The sequence below is a fragment of the Crocuta crocuta genome, unplaced genomic scaffold, assembly GCF_008692635.1.
Source record: "Crocuta crocuta isolate KB4526 unplaced genomic scaffold, BGI_CrCroc_1.0 scaffold18, whole genome shotgun sequence".
Lineage (NCBI taxonomy): Eukaryota > Metazoa > Chordata > Mammalia > Carnivora > Hyaenidae > Crocuta > Crocuta crocuta.
In genome coordinates, this window is record NW_027532589.1 from 4,732,025 (window position 1) to 4,745,357 (window position 13,333).

Here is a 13,333-nt window from a genome sequence, read left to right on the forward strand (position 1 = left end):
ACCCTTCCCCCGGCCACCCCCCCCCCCCCCCCCCAGGCCTCTCGTAAGACAGGCACTCACCACCGTGGCTGTGCTCTCTCCTGTGACACTTGGGTCCCCTGCTGTCCTCCGAGTGGGCAGAGCTCATTCCTCCTGGCCCAGACTCCCTGCCCTGGGACACCTTGACAGTCTGGCAAACTTCTCTTCCTCCTTTAAAACCCAACCTCTGCTAAGCTCCTCCTGCCTGCCTGTCTCACCACTCCCCAGAGCAATCCATTGTATGTCATCCATACTTCCGTGATTTTTATTATGCACTGCTTTGTACTCACTCTTTTACAGGTCTGTCTTCTGCCCCCACTCAGTTCTGTGACTGGGCTTCCACCCCTTTGAGGCCCACGGTTCCTAACACAGATTCCCCGTGCATGTTGGTGGAGTGGCTGTAAAATTAGCCAATGCCAGGCATCTCTTACAAGGAGGGCACACTGAGCTTAGGTGGGGCAAGAACGAGTCTAACTTCCTAGCTGCCATTAAGAACAACAGCGCCAGCCATTTATTTTACTAATCGCCACCTGTGTGTCCGTCACATGCTCCTCATTTCACAAACATCATCCTGTTCCCCCTGAGATAGACAACATGAGAAAGACATCTGGGCTGTTAGCCAGGGAAGGGACGGCCCAGGGTCCCATGACTGCCCCCTAGTGGCAGCATCGACACAGATTCCGGCCTTGAGACTGAAGCCATTCTCCCACTACCAAAGGCTGCCTTTCATGTCCTGCCCCCACCCCTTCTCTGGGTTTGGCTGGTGGTCAGCACCACCTTCTTCCCACCCACCGCCCACCCTCGGGACGTGGAGAGGGACTAATGCCACAGCCTCACTGGTCCTCCTGCCCCTGAGTCCTTCAGGATCTAGCCTTCAACGCACAGGGAAAGGAAGTTGCACACGTGAATGCCACCGTTCCATCCTTGCTGGTGAGCACTGCCCTTGTCATTGTCAAGGGGGACAACTGGGTTAGCAGTGGATGTGGGAGAATTGCCAGGGGAGTGAAGAGCTGTTGAACCCGTATTCCGGGTAGCTGTGTGTGGCGCTGGTCACTGGGGACCCCACTGGGTGGCCCAGTAAGTTGGTTAAGAATCCCACAGGCTCTAGAAGGCGGCGGGATGCAGATCCCTCACGCAGGTTCCTTGCCACCCACTGGTCCCCTGCCCGCCTCACCCCTCCGCTTCCCGGAGTCACCACAGAGTGGAAATATTAGAGGAAAGAAAACAAGACATTTTGCAAGCAAGCGTGGTACGCGTGTAATCATCAAGACTCTTATGTCACGAACTGCCTGATTTCACCGAAATGCAGAAAGGAATGACTAATGAGGCATAGCTGAAGAACAAACAACTTGCAGGGAGATGACTTTACTTGGTGGCCGTTGTCGACACTGCAAAGGTGTGAGTAAGACTCGGAGCCTGTGACACAGGGGGACCTCTCCGCCCCATGTGGGGTTGTAGTGGTGAGACCCCTCCGGCAAATGCTGACCTGTGCTTAGCCCGATCGGGGATTACAGACGTGGCCTCTTGCAGCCTCAGCGGAGAAACAGAGGCCCAGAGCCACATATGACTGGTGGTCAGGATGAGAACCTGAGGCCCCGGACTCCTGGTCCCTTAGTGGCTTAAAGACACCCCCGTGAGCCTGTCCTAAAATAGAGCAGAGATGATCGTGTCACTCACCTGCAGGAAAAGCACCAGGGGGATGGCGCGTTCTCGGTTCCTTTAAACTGTGCTGTCGGGTTTTAGCCATTTTGCTCAGCCCACCAGATTCATTTTTAATATTGTATCTGTACCTGGGCTTGGGCTATTTTTTTTTTCCCTGCTGAGAAAGTGTCTCAAAAACCTGTATGAGTCATTCTGTTTTGCACAGCAGAGATCCGCCGGCTAAGACAGACTCACATTTCCGGATAGAAGATACTGTTCCCAGGTCTGCAGCTATAGCACGCAAGTCCTGGCATTCGTGGTGTTTCTCATAGAACACCTTGACTTCCTGGGACTCTGCTACCTGGTCTAGATGGAGAATGATGCTTCTCCTGGAACGACCTTAATGGAAGTTTCCTTGTGTGCGCGCCATACGTACGAGGGAGCGTCAGCTGGGAGTGGCAGGCACAGAGGCACGCCGGGTGGGGAGGTAGGAGGTAGAAATCTCTGGGCTCCACGGGGGATCCCACAGCTCCGTGAGGGCAGGTACCCTTGCTCCTGGCAGCCCAGGGCACAGCACACAGCAGGCGCTCCATAAGTGCTCGCTCCTCAGTGATGGATGTCCGTCTCTATTGCCTGGCAATGGTCGAGCCAAAGCTGTATTCTTCAGGCAGGAATGGGGAACGGAGGGAATGGAGTGGGAAGGCGGAAGCTGGTGGCTCTGAGTCAGGAAATGCTGAGGGGGCTAATGTCTATGCGTGTCTTTGTGTGACCTCAGTGGAAGCCAGTGGCTGGGGCAGCTTGAGGGATAGGAGGGCAAAGGTTGAGGGTAAGACGGTCTGGAAGGGGAGAAGGCAGCGGAGGCATGAACCCATCTGGCTAAAGGGATTCCAAGCTAGGAGAGTCCTTCCTTCCTTTTGGGGACTTGGGGACCAGAAAACCATGTGCTAAGGTCATGTGTCTTACAGACTTCTCTGACTCTTTGCTTTGCTGTTAGCTCACATGACTGTGCAGGTTGACTGGCCCCGGGAAGGTCTGTGAAAGCCAAGACCCAGATTGCCCAGGTCCTAATCCCAGCCCTGCCATCTACTACCCTGTGCATGACCTTGGGAAAGTTACTTGATCCCTATGCCTCATTTTCCCTCCTCTATAACATGGGGATAACAGGGACCCCTACCTTGTGGGGTTGTGAGGATTAGCTGAGCCGATGCCTGAAAAGTACTTAGAATGGGATCAGGCACATGTTGAGTGTGGCGGGAATGTTAGGCATTTCTCCAAGTCCTAAAATACCGGCTCGCCCACGCCCCAGGGCACCGACCTCTGCCACTGTGCTCATGGTTTCTCTTCCATCTACATTAGGTCTTGGCCAACAAGAGCCGCCTGTGGAGTGAGGAGGAAGTGTGGCGGATGGAGATATACCTCTCCCTGGGAGTGCTGGCCCTCGGCACGCTGTCCTTGCTGGCCGTCACCTCACTGCCATCCATTGCAAACTCGCTCAACTGGAGGGAGTTCAGCTTCATTCAGGTAAGGTGGTTCTGGTAAGGGAGGCCGTCGTGTGCAAGCACCTTGCCTTCTGTGAACTACCTCGGCTCTCGTGACCTGTGCAACAGGACCATTCAGTCAGATGCCAGGGCCTTCCGGAGCCTTGAAGGCTCAGCTGAGCCTCCGATAAAGGGGACTCAGTCTAAGCTGTGTCCTCATGACATCCGGGGAAGCCAGGTATAGGCATGTGAGAAATTAGGCAACAGGGGCGCCTGGGTGGCTCAGTCGGTTAAGCGTCCAGCTATTGATTTCAGCTCAGGTCACCATCTCACAGCTGGGGAGACCCAGCACAGAGCCTGCTTGGGGTTCTCTCTTCCTCTCTCTCTGTCCCTCTCCCCCACCCAATCCCTCGCAAAAATAATTTTTTTTTAAAAAAGAAGAAAAAAATCAGAACACTGAACCCAGGACTAACTATTCTCAGTTTGTCCAGTTCTTGAGCTTCCCAAACAAAGTCCCACGCTGGGCAGCCGTTACACGTCTCGCCCATCTAGCTGGGGATCAGTGAGCCTGGCGGCCTCCCATTAATGTCATCTGCTGTCCCCTCAGGCCCTTGATTCTTGCAGGGCAAAGAGGAGGTGAACATTGGGATCACCAGTGGATAGGGGTTAAAACATAGCGTTTTCCAGAGGACACCATTCCTCTAAAAACTCCAGGAGAAAGGAGGTCTCTTGTCACATAAATCTGAAAAAGATTCGCCTTTGTCTAAGAGCCTCACCGTGCCCTCGGACACATCAGATTCTGGGAGCATCTACTGCAGACCAGCCTTGTTAACCAGACCTATTTGAGCATGAGCTCCTTCCCTCCCCTGTTTTGCGTTTTCTGGGTTTTGTCTCGTTTTTGCTGTGATATTTTTCAGATAACCGTTACTTACACGCCACCAACCACAGTTTCAGAAATGCCGCTAACAGCACGGGGTCTTCACACATGTGTTGGTTCAGCAAACACTTACTGAGCACCTGCTGCGTGCCGGGCGTCGTGTTCGGTCTGTGATGTGACAGGGAACGAGACGGGGCGTTTTTTTCTATTTCTTTGGCATCTCCCACTGTTCTCTGTACAAAGTACGCGGTCGGCCCCCACGTGTTGGTGGATTAACTCACCCCCTCCGTGGATCGGCGCTGACTAATACTGGATTCTGCCATCAATACTGTATCAGGGCAGAGAACAGCTATTCTATCCACCCCCGTGATCAACAGCAAATCTGTCACATAGCCCCCTGTGTGGCGAGGACACAGTACAGGATTCACAGAAGGACGCCGACGGTGCATGCTCTTATGTAATCCAAATTAATTGTTCCTGATTGGGGACGCTTACATCTCCCAGGCTGTGGTTGTTTTGTTTTGTTTTGTTCTTAAGTGTCCCCGTTTCTGAATCTCCCTGGCTCGGCTCATCTCCGAAGGTCCCCGCAAGAGCGCTCGGGGCTAACGTGGGCCAGCATCGGAGGGGGAAGAAGGAATTTTATTTATCTGCCGCTAATCCTCATGTGTTGCACACCCAAATCTAGGATTTTCCTGTGCCTGCCCAGAGTATCCTGGGGTGCATGGTTTAGCCACAATTAAAACAGACCACGGGTTGCTCCCCTCGCCGGAAAGTTTTTCCGTTAAGCAGCCGTAGATTATAAGCCCCGGCTCCGGCTGCCGGAGAAAGCCAGAGGATTTGGTTTTGTTAGCAAAAGCTGCCCCAAACCTCGGCAGCCCTTCTAGACTTTACATATTGAAGAGTTGAAATATAAATATGGAAGCCCCTCTGTCGCTGCAGGAGCAGAGGGCTGTGAGGCCGGGAGATGGCTAGAACGGCAGGGTTTTACTTCAACGCCCGTGTTCCATCCACAAAAACAAATGCTCTATCTCCCAAGAGTGCTAATAAGGAGGAGGAACTGGCAGAGGCCGGGGTCCGGCGCTGCCTCCCTCTGTCCCAGCTCTGGAACTGCGGGCGGATGCCACTTTACGCTCTTCAGAAGATGGGTTAATGCCCACAGAGGTGTTGTGAGCCACTGAAGGGGTGATAAGTGGAAGAAAAGAAAAAGCATTTTGCTGTTATTCTTAGGATGCGTGGCCAGCTTTCCATCATCCCTAAGTGGCCAACCACCCATTTCTGAGGTCACGAGAGGTGCGGAGACTCCAGCCCTGGGCATCCGAAGGGTCCGGGGCAGCGTGGGCAAACTGCTGTCGATTGTCACTGGTGGCTCGTGAAATTAGCTTGGTGGGTTGCGACCAGCTTTTTAAGAACGAAATAGGATGTTAGAAAAGGTCAGCGTGCCCTGCCTGTTCCGAGAATAGATATTTTCTCCTGTCGTCGTATTTATGTGGGTGGTATATATACCTGGTTGTGTCGTGGGCAGTGATGGCTACCGTGAGCCACCATCACGAAGTGTGGAGTCCCAGAATTCCCTTGGAGAAACCGACCCCTAGGCCACCCCTGACCTATGGACTCAGATGCTCGAGAAGTATGTTTTTATAAGCTCCTTGGGGGGACTTAGGTGCACATGATATGTGTGGTAACTTTGGGGGGGCGGGTGGACACACGTTGTGGAGCCTCTGATGCTACAAAGGCTTGGGTGATGAGTCTCCTAAAGTAGTTGTTCTTAGTCCTCCCACACAGGAGCATCTCTGAATTTCTAAAAGCTAGTGATGCCTGAGCCCCACCCAGATCAATCTCCTACATTTCCGGGCCAGGCTTGGGCACTCATATTAGTCCCCAGTGCCCCAGAGGATTTTACCCTGTAGCCTGGGGCACGGGAGGCACTGCCCGAGCATCTGAGCAAAGCCCAGTAAATCCACCTGAGTAAGGGGAACGACAGTTTGGGGCCAGGAGCTAGTTGAGGAATGCCAGGGGGGTGTCCGGCTTGTTCAGGATTTATTCCTGATGGTCCCTGCTAGGGACCTTTCCTCACCCCCCCGCCTCAATTTTTTTTTTTTACTTTTTTTAAATGTTTATTTTTGAGACAGAGCACGAGCAGGGAAAGGGCAGAGAGAGAGGGAGACACAGAATCTGAAGCAGGCTGTCAGCACAGAGCCCAATGCGGGGCTCGAACCCAGAAACCATGAAATCATGACCTGAGCCAAAGTCAGACACTTATTTGACTGAGCCACCCAGCTGACCCAACTTTTTTAATTGTAGTAAAATAACACAGCATTTATTCGTAACCAATTTTTATTTATTTTTAACTTTTTTAACATTTATTTATCATTGAGAAATGGAGACAGGCAGAGCATGAGCAGGAGAGGGGCAGAAAGAGAGGGAGACACAGAATCTGAAGCAGGCTCCAGTCTCTGAGCTGTCAGCACAGAGCCTGACATGGGGCTCGAACTTGTGAACCCTGAGATCAGACACTTAACTGAGCCACCCAGGTGCCCCAATTTTTTTTCTATTGTAGTAAAATAGCACAGAATTTATTCTCTTAACCAATTTTAAATGTCAGTTCAGCGATATTAAGTACATCCACGTTGCTGTACAGCCATCCCCACCATCCATCTCCATGGCTCTTTTCATCTTGTAACACCGGCCCTGTGTCCCCATTAATCACTAACTCCCCACTGTCCCCTCCCCCAGCCCCTGGCAACTGTACGTACCTCACGGAAGTACAGCCATGTAGTATTTCTCTTTTTACGATGGGCTTATTTCACTTAGCATCGTCGTGTCCTCTGGGTTCGTCCATGTCAGCGCATGAGGGGGAACTGCCTGCATTTTTATTTTTTTTAATGCTTTCTTATTTATTCATTCATTCATTCATTTGTTTTGAGAGAGAGAGAGAGTGGCACAAGCAGGGGAGAGACCGAGAGAGGGAGAGAGAGAATCCCAAGCAGGCTCAGTGCTGTCAGGGAGTGAGGAGCCCAACACTGGGGCTCAGTCTCACAAACCATGAGATCACGACATGAGCCGAAATCAAGAGTCGGGCGCTCGACCGACTTGAGTCACCCAGGTGCCCCAAACTGCCTTCCTTTTTAAAGGCTGAATAATATCCCACTGTTTCGAATGATGCCATTTTGCCCATCCTTGCATCTGTTGGCGGACGCTTGGGTTGCTCCCACGTTTTGGCTACTGTGCGTAATGCTGCTATGAATGTGGGGCATACGCCTCTCTCTTCAGGACCCGGCTCGTAATTCTTTGGGGGTGTATGCCAGAAGTGAGTGCTGGGGCACATGGTAATTCTATTTTTAGTTTATTAAAAATGTCTTCGATAGCAGCTGCCCCCTTTTGCATCCTCACCTACAGCGCATAAGGCTTCGCATTTCTCCATATACTCTCAATGCTTGTTTTCTGGTTTTTTGACAGTAGCCATCGTAATAGGCAGGAGGCAGCATCTCACTGTGGTTGGGATTTGCATTTCCCTAGTGATCAGTGATGTGGAGCGTATCTTCATGTGCTTATTGGCCATCCAGAGCTCTTCTTTGGAGAAATTTCTATTCAACTACTTCGCTTATTTTTGCATTGGGTTGTTTGGTTTTCTTTTTTCCTTTTTCAAGCTTATTTATTTTGAGAGAAGGAGAGCGTGAATGGGGTAGGGGTAGAGAGAGAGAATCCCAAGCAGGCTTCACACCGTCAGCACAGAGCCTGACCTGGGGCTCAAACTCACGAATTGTAAGATCATGACTTGAGCCGCAGTCAAGAGTCAGACGCTTAACTGACTGACCCACCCAGGTCCCCTACGTTGTTTGGAATTCTGTTTTTGAGTTTAGGAGTTCTCTGTGTATTCTGGATATTCATTACAAATACTTTCTTGGTGCTGGATATCTTTTTAACCGCAGTCTTCAATATCAGTAGATCGGAACTTAGAAAAAGTTGGTATGGTTTAGAAGTTGCTAAGAGATTTGGAGTTCTGGAGAGATACATCTCAAAGTGATGTGGATTTGGCTGTGACTCGCAGGCAGGGAGCCTTCCACCTGGGAACTGACCATTTTAATATGACCTAACTGGGGAGTAGCACAGATCCAACTATGGCTTTTCCCAACAGGCTGGGTTGAGCCAGGAAATTGTTAAAGATGGGATAAAGACCTCCTTGATGTGGTTAGAAGCTCAGAAAAAACAGATGGCTAGGAAGGATTGAAACGGGGGGTCTATTGGCAGCTAGTATTTTTTAGGGCTCAGAAATGCTGTGCCTGGGAACCTCCCTATGAACATAAAGTGGATAGCCATTAGAAAATGTTTGTTTTTGCATAAAAGTATTGTAAGCAATTCTCCCAGTGTTTTTTCATGTACTGAGGTCTCCCGCCCTGGTGTCTGGACTGAAGCCGTTATCAGTGAGGCGCCCCCCCCCCCCCCCCCCCCCCNCATCCTAGGGAGCAGCGAGAGTGAGGCACGGTAGCAGAATCGGACACACTTAGAACCGTGCCTGAGGGGAGCGCAGATGAGACTGTCTCCCAGTCAAACCCCTGGATGGATGCTGACAAGCTGGGCTGAAAGGAAATCGCCCGATCGTAGCTTTCCTGCAGAAAGCTCAACCAACCCCTAAAGACTATAGCGAGGAACCGTCCAACCCTTACAGGGTCTCCTTGGAGAAAATGCGTTACGTGTTCATTGCCTGATGGGTCACTGCTGTGTTCATCCCTTCGGCAATGAACATAGGGCTTTCTCGCCTCCAGATCGCTCTGCGGCTCCTCAGTACTGCCCGGTGCCTCTCCTCCACGCCCGCCGCAAAGCCCTGACTCTCGGTGCCCCACGCCGCCTGTCACCCCAGCCTCGTCTGGGGTGGGGGCTGCAGAACGCCCATCCACGTGGCCCTCCCCCCACATCTCCAGCCTCCGCTTTGGGAACCGCGGACTTCTCACTGAGGCTGACTTAGTGGCTTTCCCGGCGTCACAGCACCATTCGAGACTATACCACCAACGGTAGACTCCGGAATGCCTCGTTTGTCATCCACGACTTGACCCGCCAGAGATTCCGAGGCTGGAGCTATGGATTAGGGTCATGATGGCCTCTGTCCCCGCACGTCCCCTTCCAGGCAGGCGGCATTTCCCGCTGAGGTGTTCCGTGAGTCAGGGCATGGACGGGAGGGGAGGATCCGGCACCCGGCAAGCCTAGGGCTTCACTTCACAACTAGCGTCGGGTGACCCGGCCAGCAGGGTCGCGATGGTGAGCCGCCCTTGCTACTGGTGCCAAAGCCAGATGCCAAGTACGTGTGCTACTTTGTGTTTATCTTTAAATCAATCTAAAACCCGTTCGCCTTTTTATCTCACCTCATTTTAGGCGAATTGTTATTTGTGAAATGATGCCTTTGGCATGCTGGCAGACACCTGGTACTCTAATATACGTTAAAACTTGGGCAAAAACTAGTAGAATGGTTTTAAACATCCTTGAACTTTGCTCCATTGAAAGTCCTCTGGCAGCCACGAGAGGTAAGAATAACACAGTTTGGGGGAAAGCCGCGTTCCTTAATCAGATGCTTGTGATTCAGCCAGTCCTTACACACCTGCAGGGTAGAGGTATTATTCTGATTTTACCATTGGGGAAACTGAGGCTGAGTGTTTAGGGAGTAATAAGATCATGCAGAGAGGGGGTGAGGGGCTGGGGTTGGAACCCAGAGTCTTGACTACCAAGTCAACCCCCGCTTCTGTCCACTATGCCAGGCAAGCAGACAAGCCGCTGGTCGGGTCCCCGTGCCTGTCTCTGCCTTGACCCCGTCCTTCCTTTCTCCTGCAGTCCACTCTGGGCTTCGTGGCCCTGGTGCTGAGCACCCTGCACACACTCACCTACGGCTGGACCCGCGCCTTCGAAGACCGCCATTACAAGTTCTACCTGCCTCCCACCTTCACACTCACGCTGCTCGTGCCCTGTGTCGTCATCCTGGCCAAGGCTCTGTTCCTGCTGCCCTGCCTCAGCCGCAGACTCTCCCGCATCCGGAGGGGCTGGGAGAGGGATGCCGCCATCAAGTTCACACTGCCGATGGGCCACGCCCTGGCCCAGAAGACGAGCCACGTATGAGGTGCCCGCCTATGGCCCCAGAACCCAGACATGGGCAGGACAGTGCCCAGGGCCTGTCGGGGCTGCTTTTCTCCATAGTGCAGGAGGGTGAAATTGTGAACAAATTGGTGGTTTGAGGTCTGAATTCCCGGGACACAAATGTATCCCAGGAATACAGTAATATTCCAGATGGCACGCACATGTGTGTGATATATATGTTCATGTATATTTCATATATATATATATACTTATATATATTTGCATTTATACTTAAAAAGTTGAGCCCCTGAGATTTCAACTTGTAGATTTAAAAGCAAGAGCCAGATGTTAGGAGAACAGCAGCCCATACTGTTGTGATATTTGCAGAAATAGACACACTCTTGGCACAGAGAAAGGCAGGAAGGCTCTTACCGTGGTGGGTTCCATCCATTTGTGTCCCACTCCCTTTTTGCTGCTTTCCCAAGGCTTTAGCAGAGATGGAGCTCTAAGGGGGGGGCAGGTGAGAGCTCTGCCTGGAGCCTCCTGGGATCACAAGGTTGAAGAGTCACCAGTGAGCAGGGGTGGCTTCTCTCTCATTCACCTGCAGTGGCAGCAGGAGGTCAGGCTCGTGTGGGAGTCCAGGCCCCGGGGGGTGAGCCTGGTGTCTGTACCCTGGAAGACAATTAAAGATCAGTCCTTTGCCGGGGCGGGGGGTTGGGGCCGAAGCTATCCCCCCCAATCCTCCTTGAGCCGGGAAGATTTTTTCCTGCAAGTCAGAAGTCCCCACTGCGGCTGCACATTGATCCCCTTGCAGGAGTGTGAAGTCCCCTCCGCGTAGGAGCCATAATGCCTTGAGAACAAGTGTAATTTTTTTCCCCTCCTTTAAGTTGGTGGTGACCGTTCTTTAAACCACTGTGCCTTCTCACCTTTCAGATCATTAGTTTGGATATCTCTTAGGAAGGCCCGGAGCAGGCCCTCCGGAAAGCAGTTCGAGGGGGAAGCGGGAAAGGAAGCAGACGGCACTCAGCATTGCAGCTGAGGCTTTTCCTAGACCTGCCCAGGGCACCGGGGGACTCGTCCCTGCTGAACTGGGCCCGTGGAAAAACCTTGGGCAGAGAACCTGCCAGAAGACCCCGCTGGCTCCACGTTCCACACTGCTTCGGGGAAACAGGGAGAACGTGGGCAAAAGTGACCCCAAGGACTACCAACCCCAGCCGGTTACATTTCAGAGTAGTTGGGAGGGTCTTTTCTACCAAAGCTGCAAACTCATCGTCCTGCCGCCCCAAGGCACAAGAGGCTGGACCCCAGCCAGGGCCCCAGGACACGTGTCCTCGAACCCCCATGCCAACCCTTGCTGGTTCCTGCTGAAACTGCTGTGATTTCCCCTGTGGAAAAATAGCTGTTCTTGGCTGAGCCCCCCGACCCCAGGCCAGGATGATCTGTCCCCTCCACACAAGAAAAGGCCCTTTGACCACAAAGGGGATGGGGTCCCCCCGGAAGACACGAGTGAGACAAACCCTGAACTCTGCTCCGAATGCAGAGTGTTGGCCACACTGGAGTCTTCTGGGCCGTGGGGAATCTTAGGAACACGGTCGAGCCAGCAAAGGCTGATGAGATGGTGCTTCCAGAAGACCCCCATGGCTGCCCCCGAGAGGCTTCATGAGTTGTGTCCGCAGGACGCAGTAGAGTCCTTTAGCGAAAAGGGGGAGAAAGAAAGCCAAGTGCAAGAATATCCCATTAGGGCCGGAGATGGACGAAGGGAAGGTGGTTTAGGCGAAGCTGGCGGCTTCTGCAGATGTTGTCTATCTGCTCCTTCGAGGCTGAGCGGCAGATGCTCGTCTTCTGAGTGGGCCCTGACGGCGTGGTGCTGTCGTCCTCGGACAGGCTCGCTGAAAAGGAGGCAGGTGAAGCACATGTTCCAGCATTTGCTTCGCATGAGGAGGGCCTGTCGATTTCCCGCTGACTGGAAGCACAGAGAACATGGGCGGCCAGGCCCCACTAGGGACTGCTGGCCCCAGGCAGTGCTGGCGGCCCTCCTTCCCTGGGCCCTGGGAATCTCCTAATACCAAAGATGCTGGCACACAGCCAACTCCAGCACGCTCCCTCCCCTTCCCCGGCCACCTCCTGCTATGGGCGCTCCTAGGGGAAGGAAATGGCTCCAAGAGGGATGGGAGTGGCAGGGGGGAGCGGGTTCAACAGGGGACTGGCCACCCACCGACTGGACAGTCAGCCCATGAAAGGCAAGGTGGGCTGTGTGTTGGGCCTTGATCTGGTGTCTGCTGCTCTTCCCTACCTCACCAGGCCACTGGCGATGGTGTCCTCATGAGCGCGAGTCACTCCTTTTCTGCTGGTAAATTCTCTGTGCCTCTGGGTACAAAAGTGCCTGAACCAATGTGCTCCAGAAATCCTAAATGCCATGGCCTGAGGTTTAAAATCAACGCCATCGCAACCGTCTGTGTATTTTGTGTTTGAAACCTTGTAGGGCTTGTCTAAGAGCAACAAAAATAAACACTTGACCTTCTGTGAGTTTCAGGCTTTCATTTCTGTCCCACCAATTACCTGCCCACTCATTCGTGTTCGTGGTGCTGCATCTCTGCCCCGTGACCAGCTTCTCCAGGATGTTGGTCCTCTGGCTGCCCTGGAGAGGTGTCCCTGCACGTGCAGACGTGGCTGTGACCCCTGTCCTCTGAAAGGCAGAAAGAGCAAACGCGCTTCCCCCCAAGCCACAGCCTTGCGCTCTGTGTTCCGGGTGGGCTGTCCCCTGGGTGGTCCCACACGTCGGTCCTGGGTCCGTCAAGAAAACAGGAACTCTACAGAGAACACCCACCTATCATGCTCAAGCTTTTGTGGTTTCCTGTGTAGGGAAGAAAAAAAATCCATACCATTTCCTGGGAACAATAACCAAAAGACGGCCTTGAGCCCTTGATAAGAGTTTTCCAAAGAAAGAACCACAGTCAGAAAACAACTTCACTGCAAATAACTTTCAACAACAAAACAGATCTCATGCTGGAGGTTTTGTTTCTCTGTCCTGTGTCCTTCCACACGTCACGGTGAGAGAGTTAAGCTTTAAAAGCGATAGAATGTCCATTATTAAGTTCTTGTGTGGTGCACACGAGAGCTAAGGCACAACCGGAATAACTCGAGTAAGCTTAAGAGAAGACTTATCACTCGGCTATTTGATTTTTTTTTTTTAATGTTTATTTATTTCTAGGAGACAGAGAGAGAGAGACAGCGTGAGCAGGGGAGGGTCAGAAGAGAG

At 52.5% G+C, this 13,333-nt stretch overlaps 1 protein-coding gene across 3 annotated transcripts in view; it reads left to right on the top strand.

Annotated features, from left to right (window-relative positions):
• STEAP3 (STEAP3 metalloreductase) overlaps positions 1-12,595 on the top strand; it is a 45,979-nt gene extending 33,384 nt beyond the window's left edge. For 2 of the 3 annotated variants that reach the window (XM_077779631.1, XM_077779633.1), the window contains exons 4-5: positions 3,016-3,180; positions 9,835-12,595. In XM_077779631.1, coding sequence (XP_077635757.1) covers positions 3,016-3,180; positions 9,835-10,116 — 447 coding nt within the window. In that variant the 3' untranslated portion in view covers positions 10,117-12,595. Of the gene's footprint in view, positions 1-3,015; positions 3,181-9,381; positions 9,531-9,834 lie in introns of all 3 variants that reach the window. The other variant, XR_013338917.1, reaches the window with a different exon arrangement.
• The last annotated feature ends 738 nt before the right edge of the window (positions 12,596-13,333 follow it).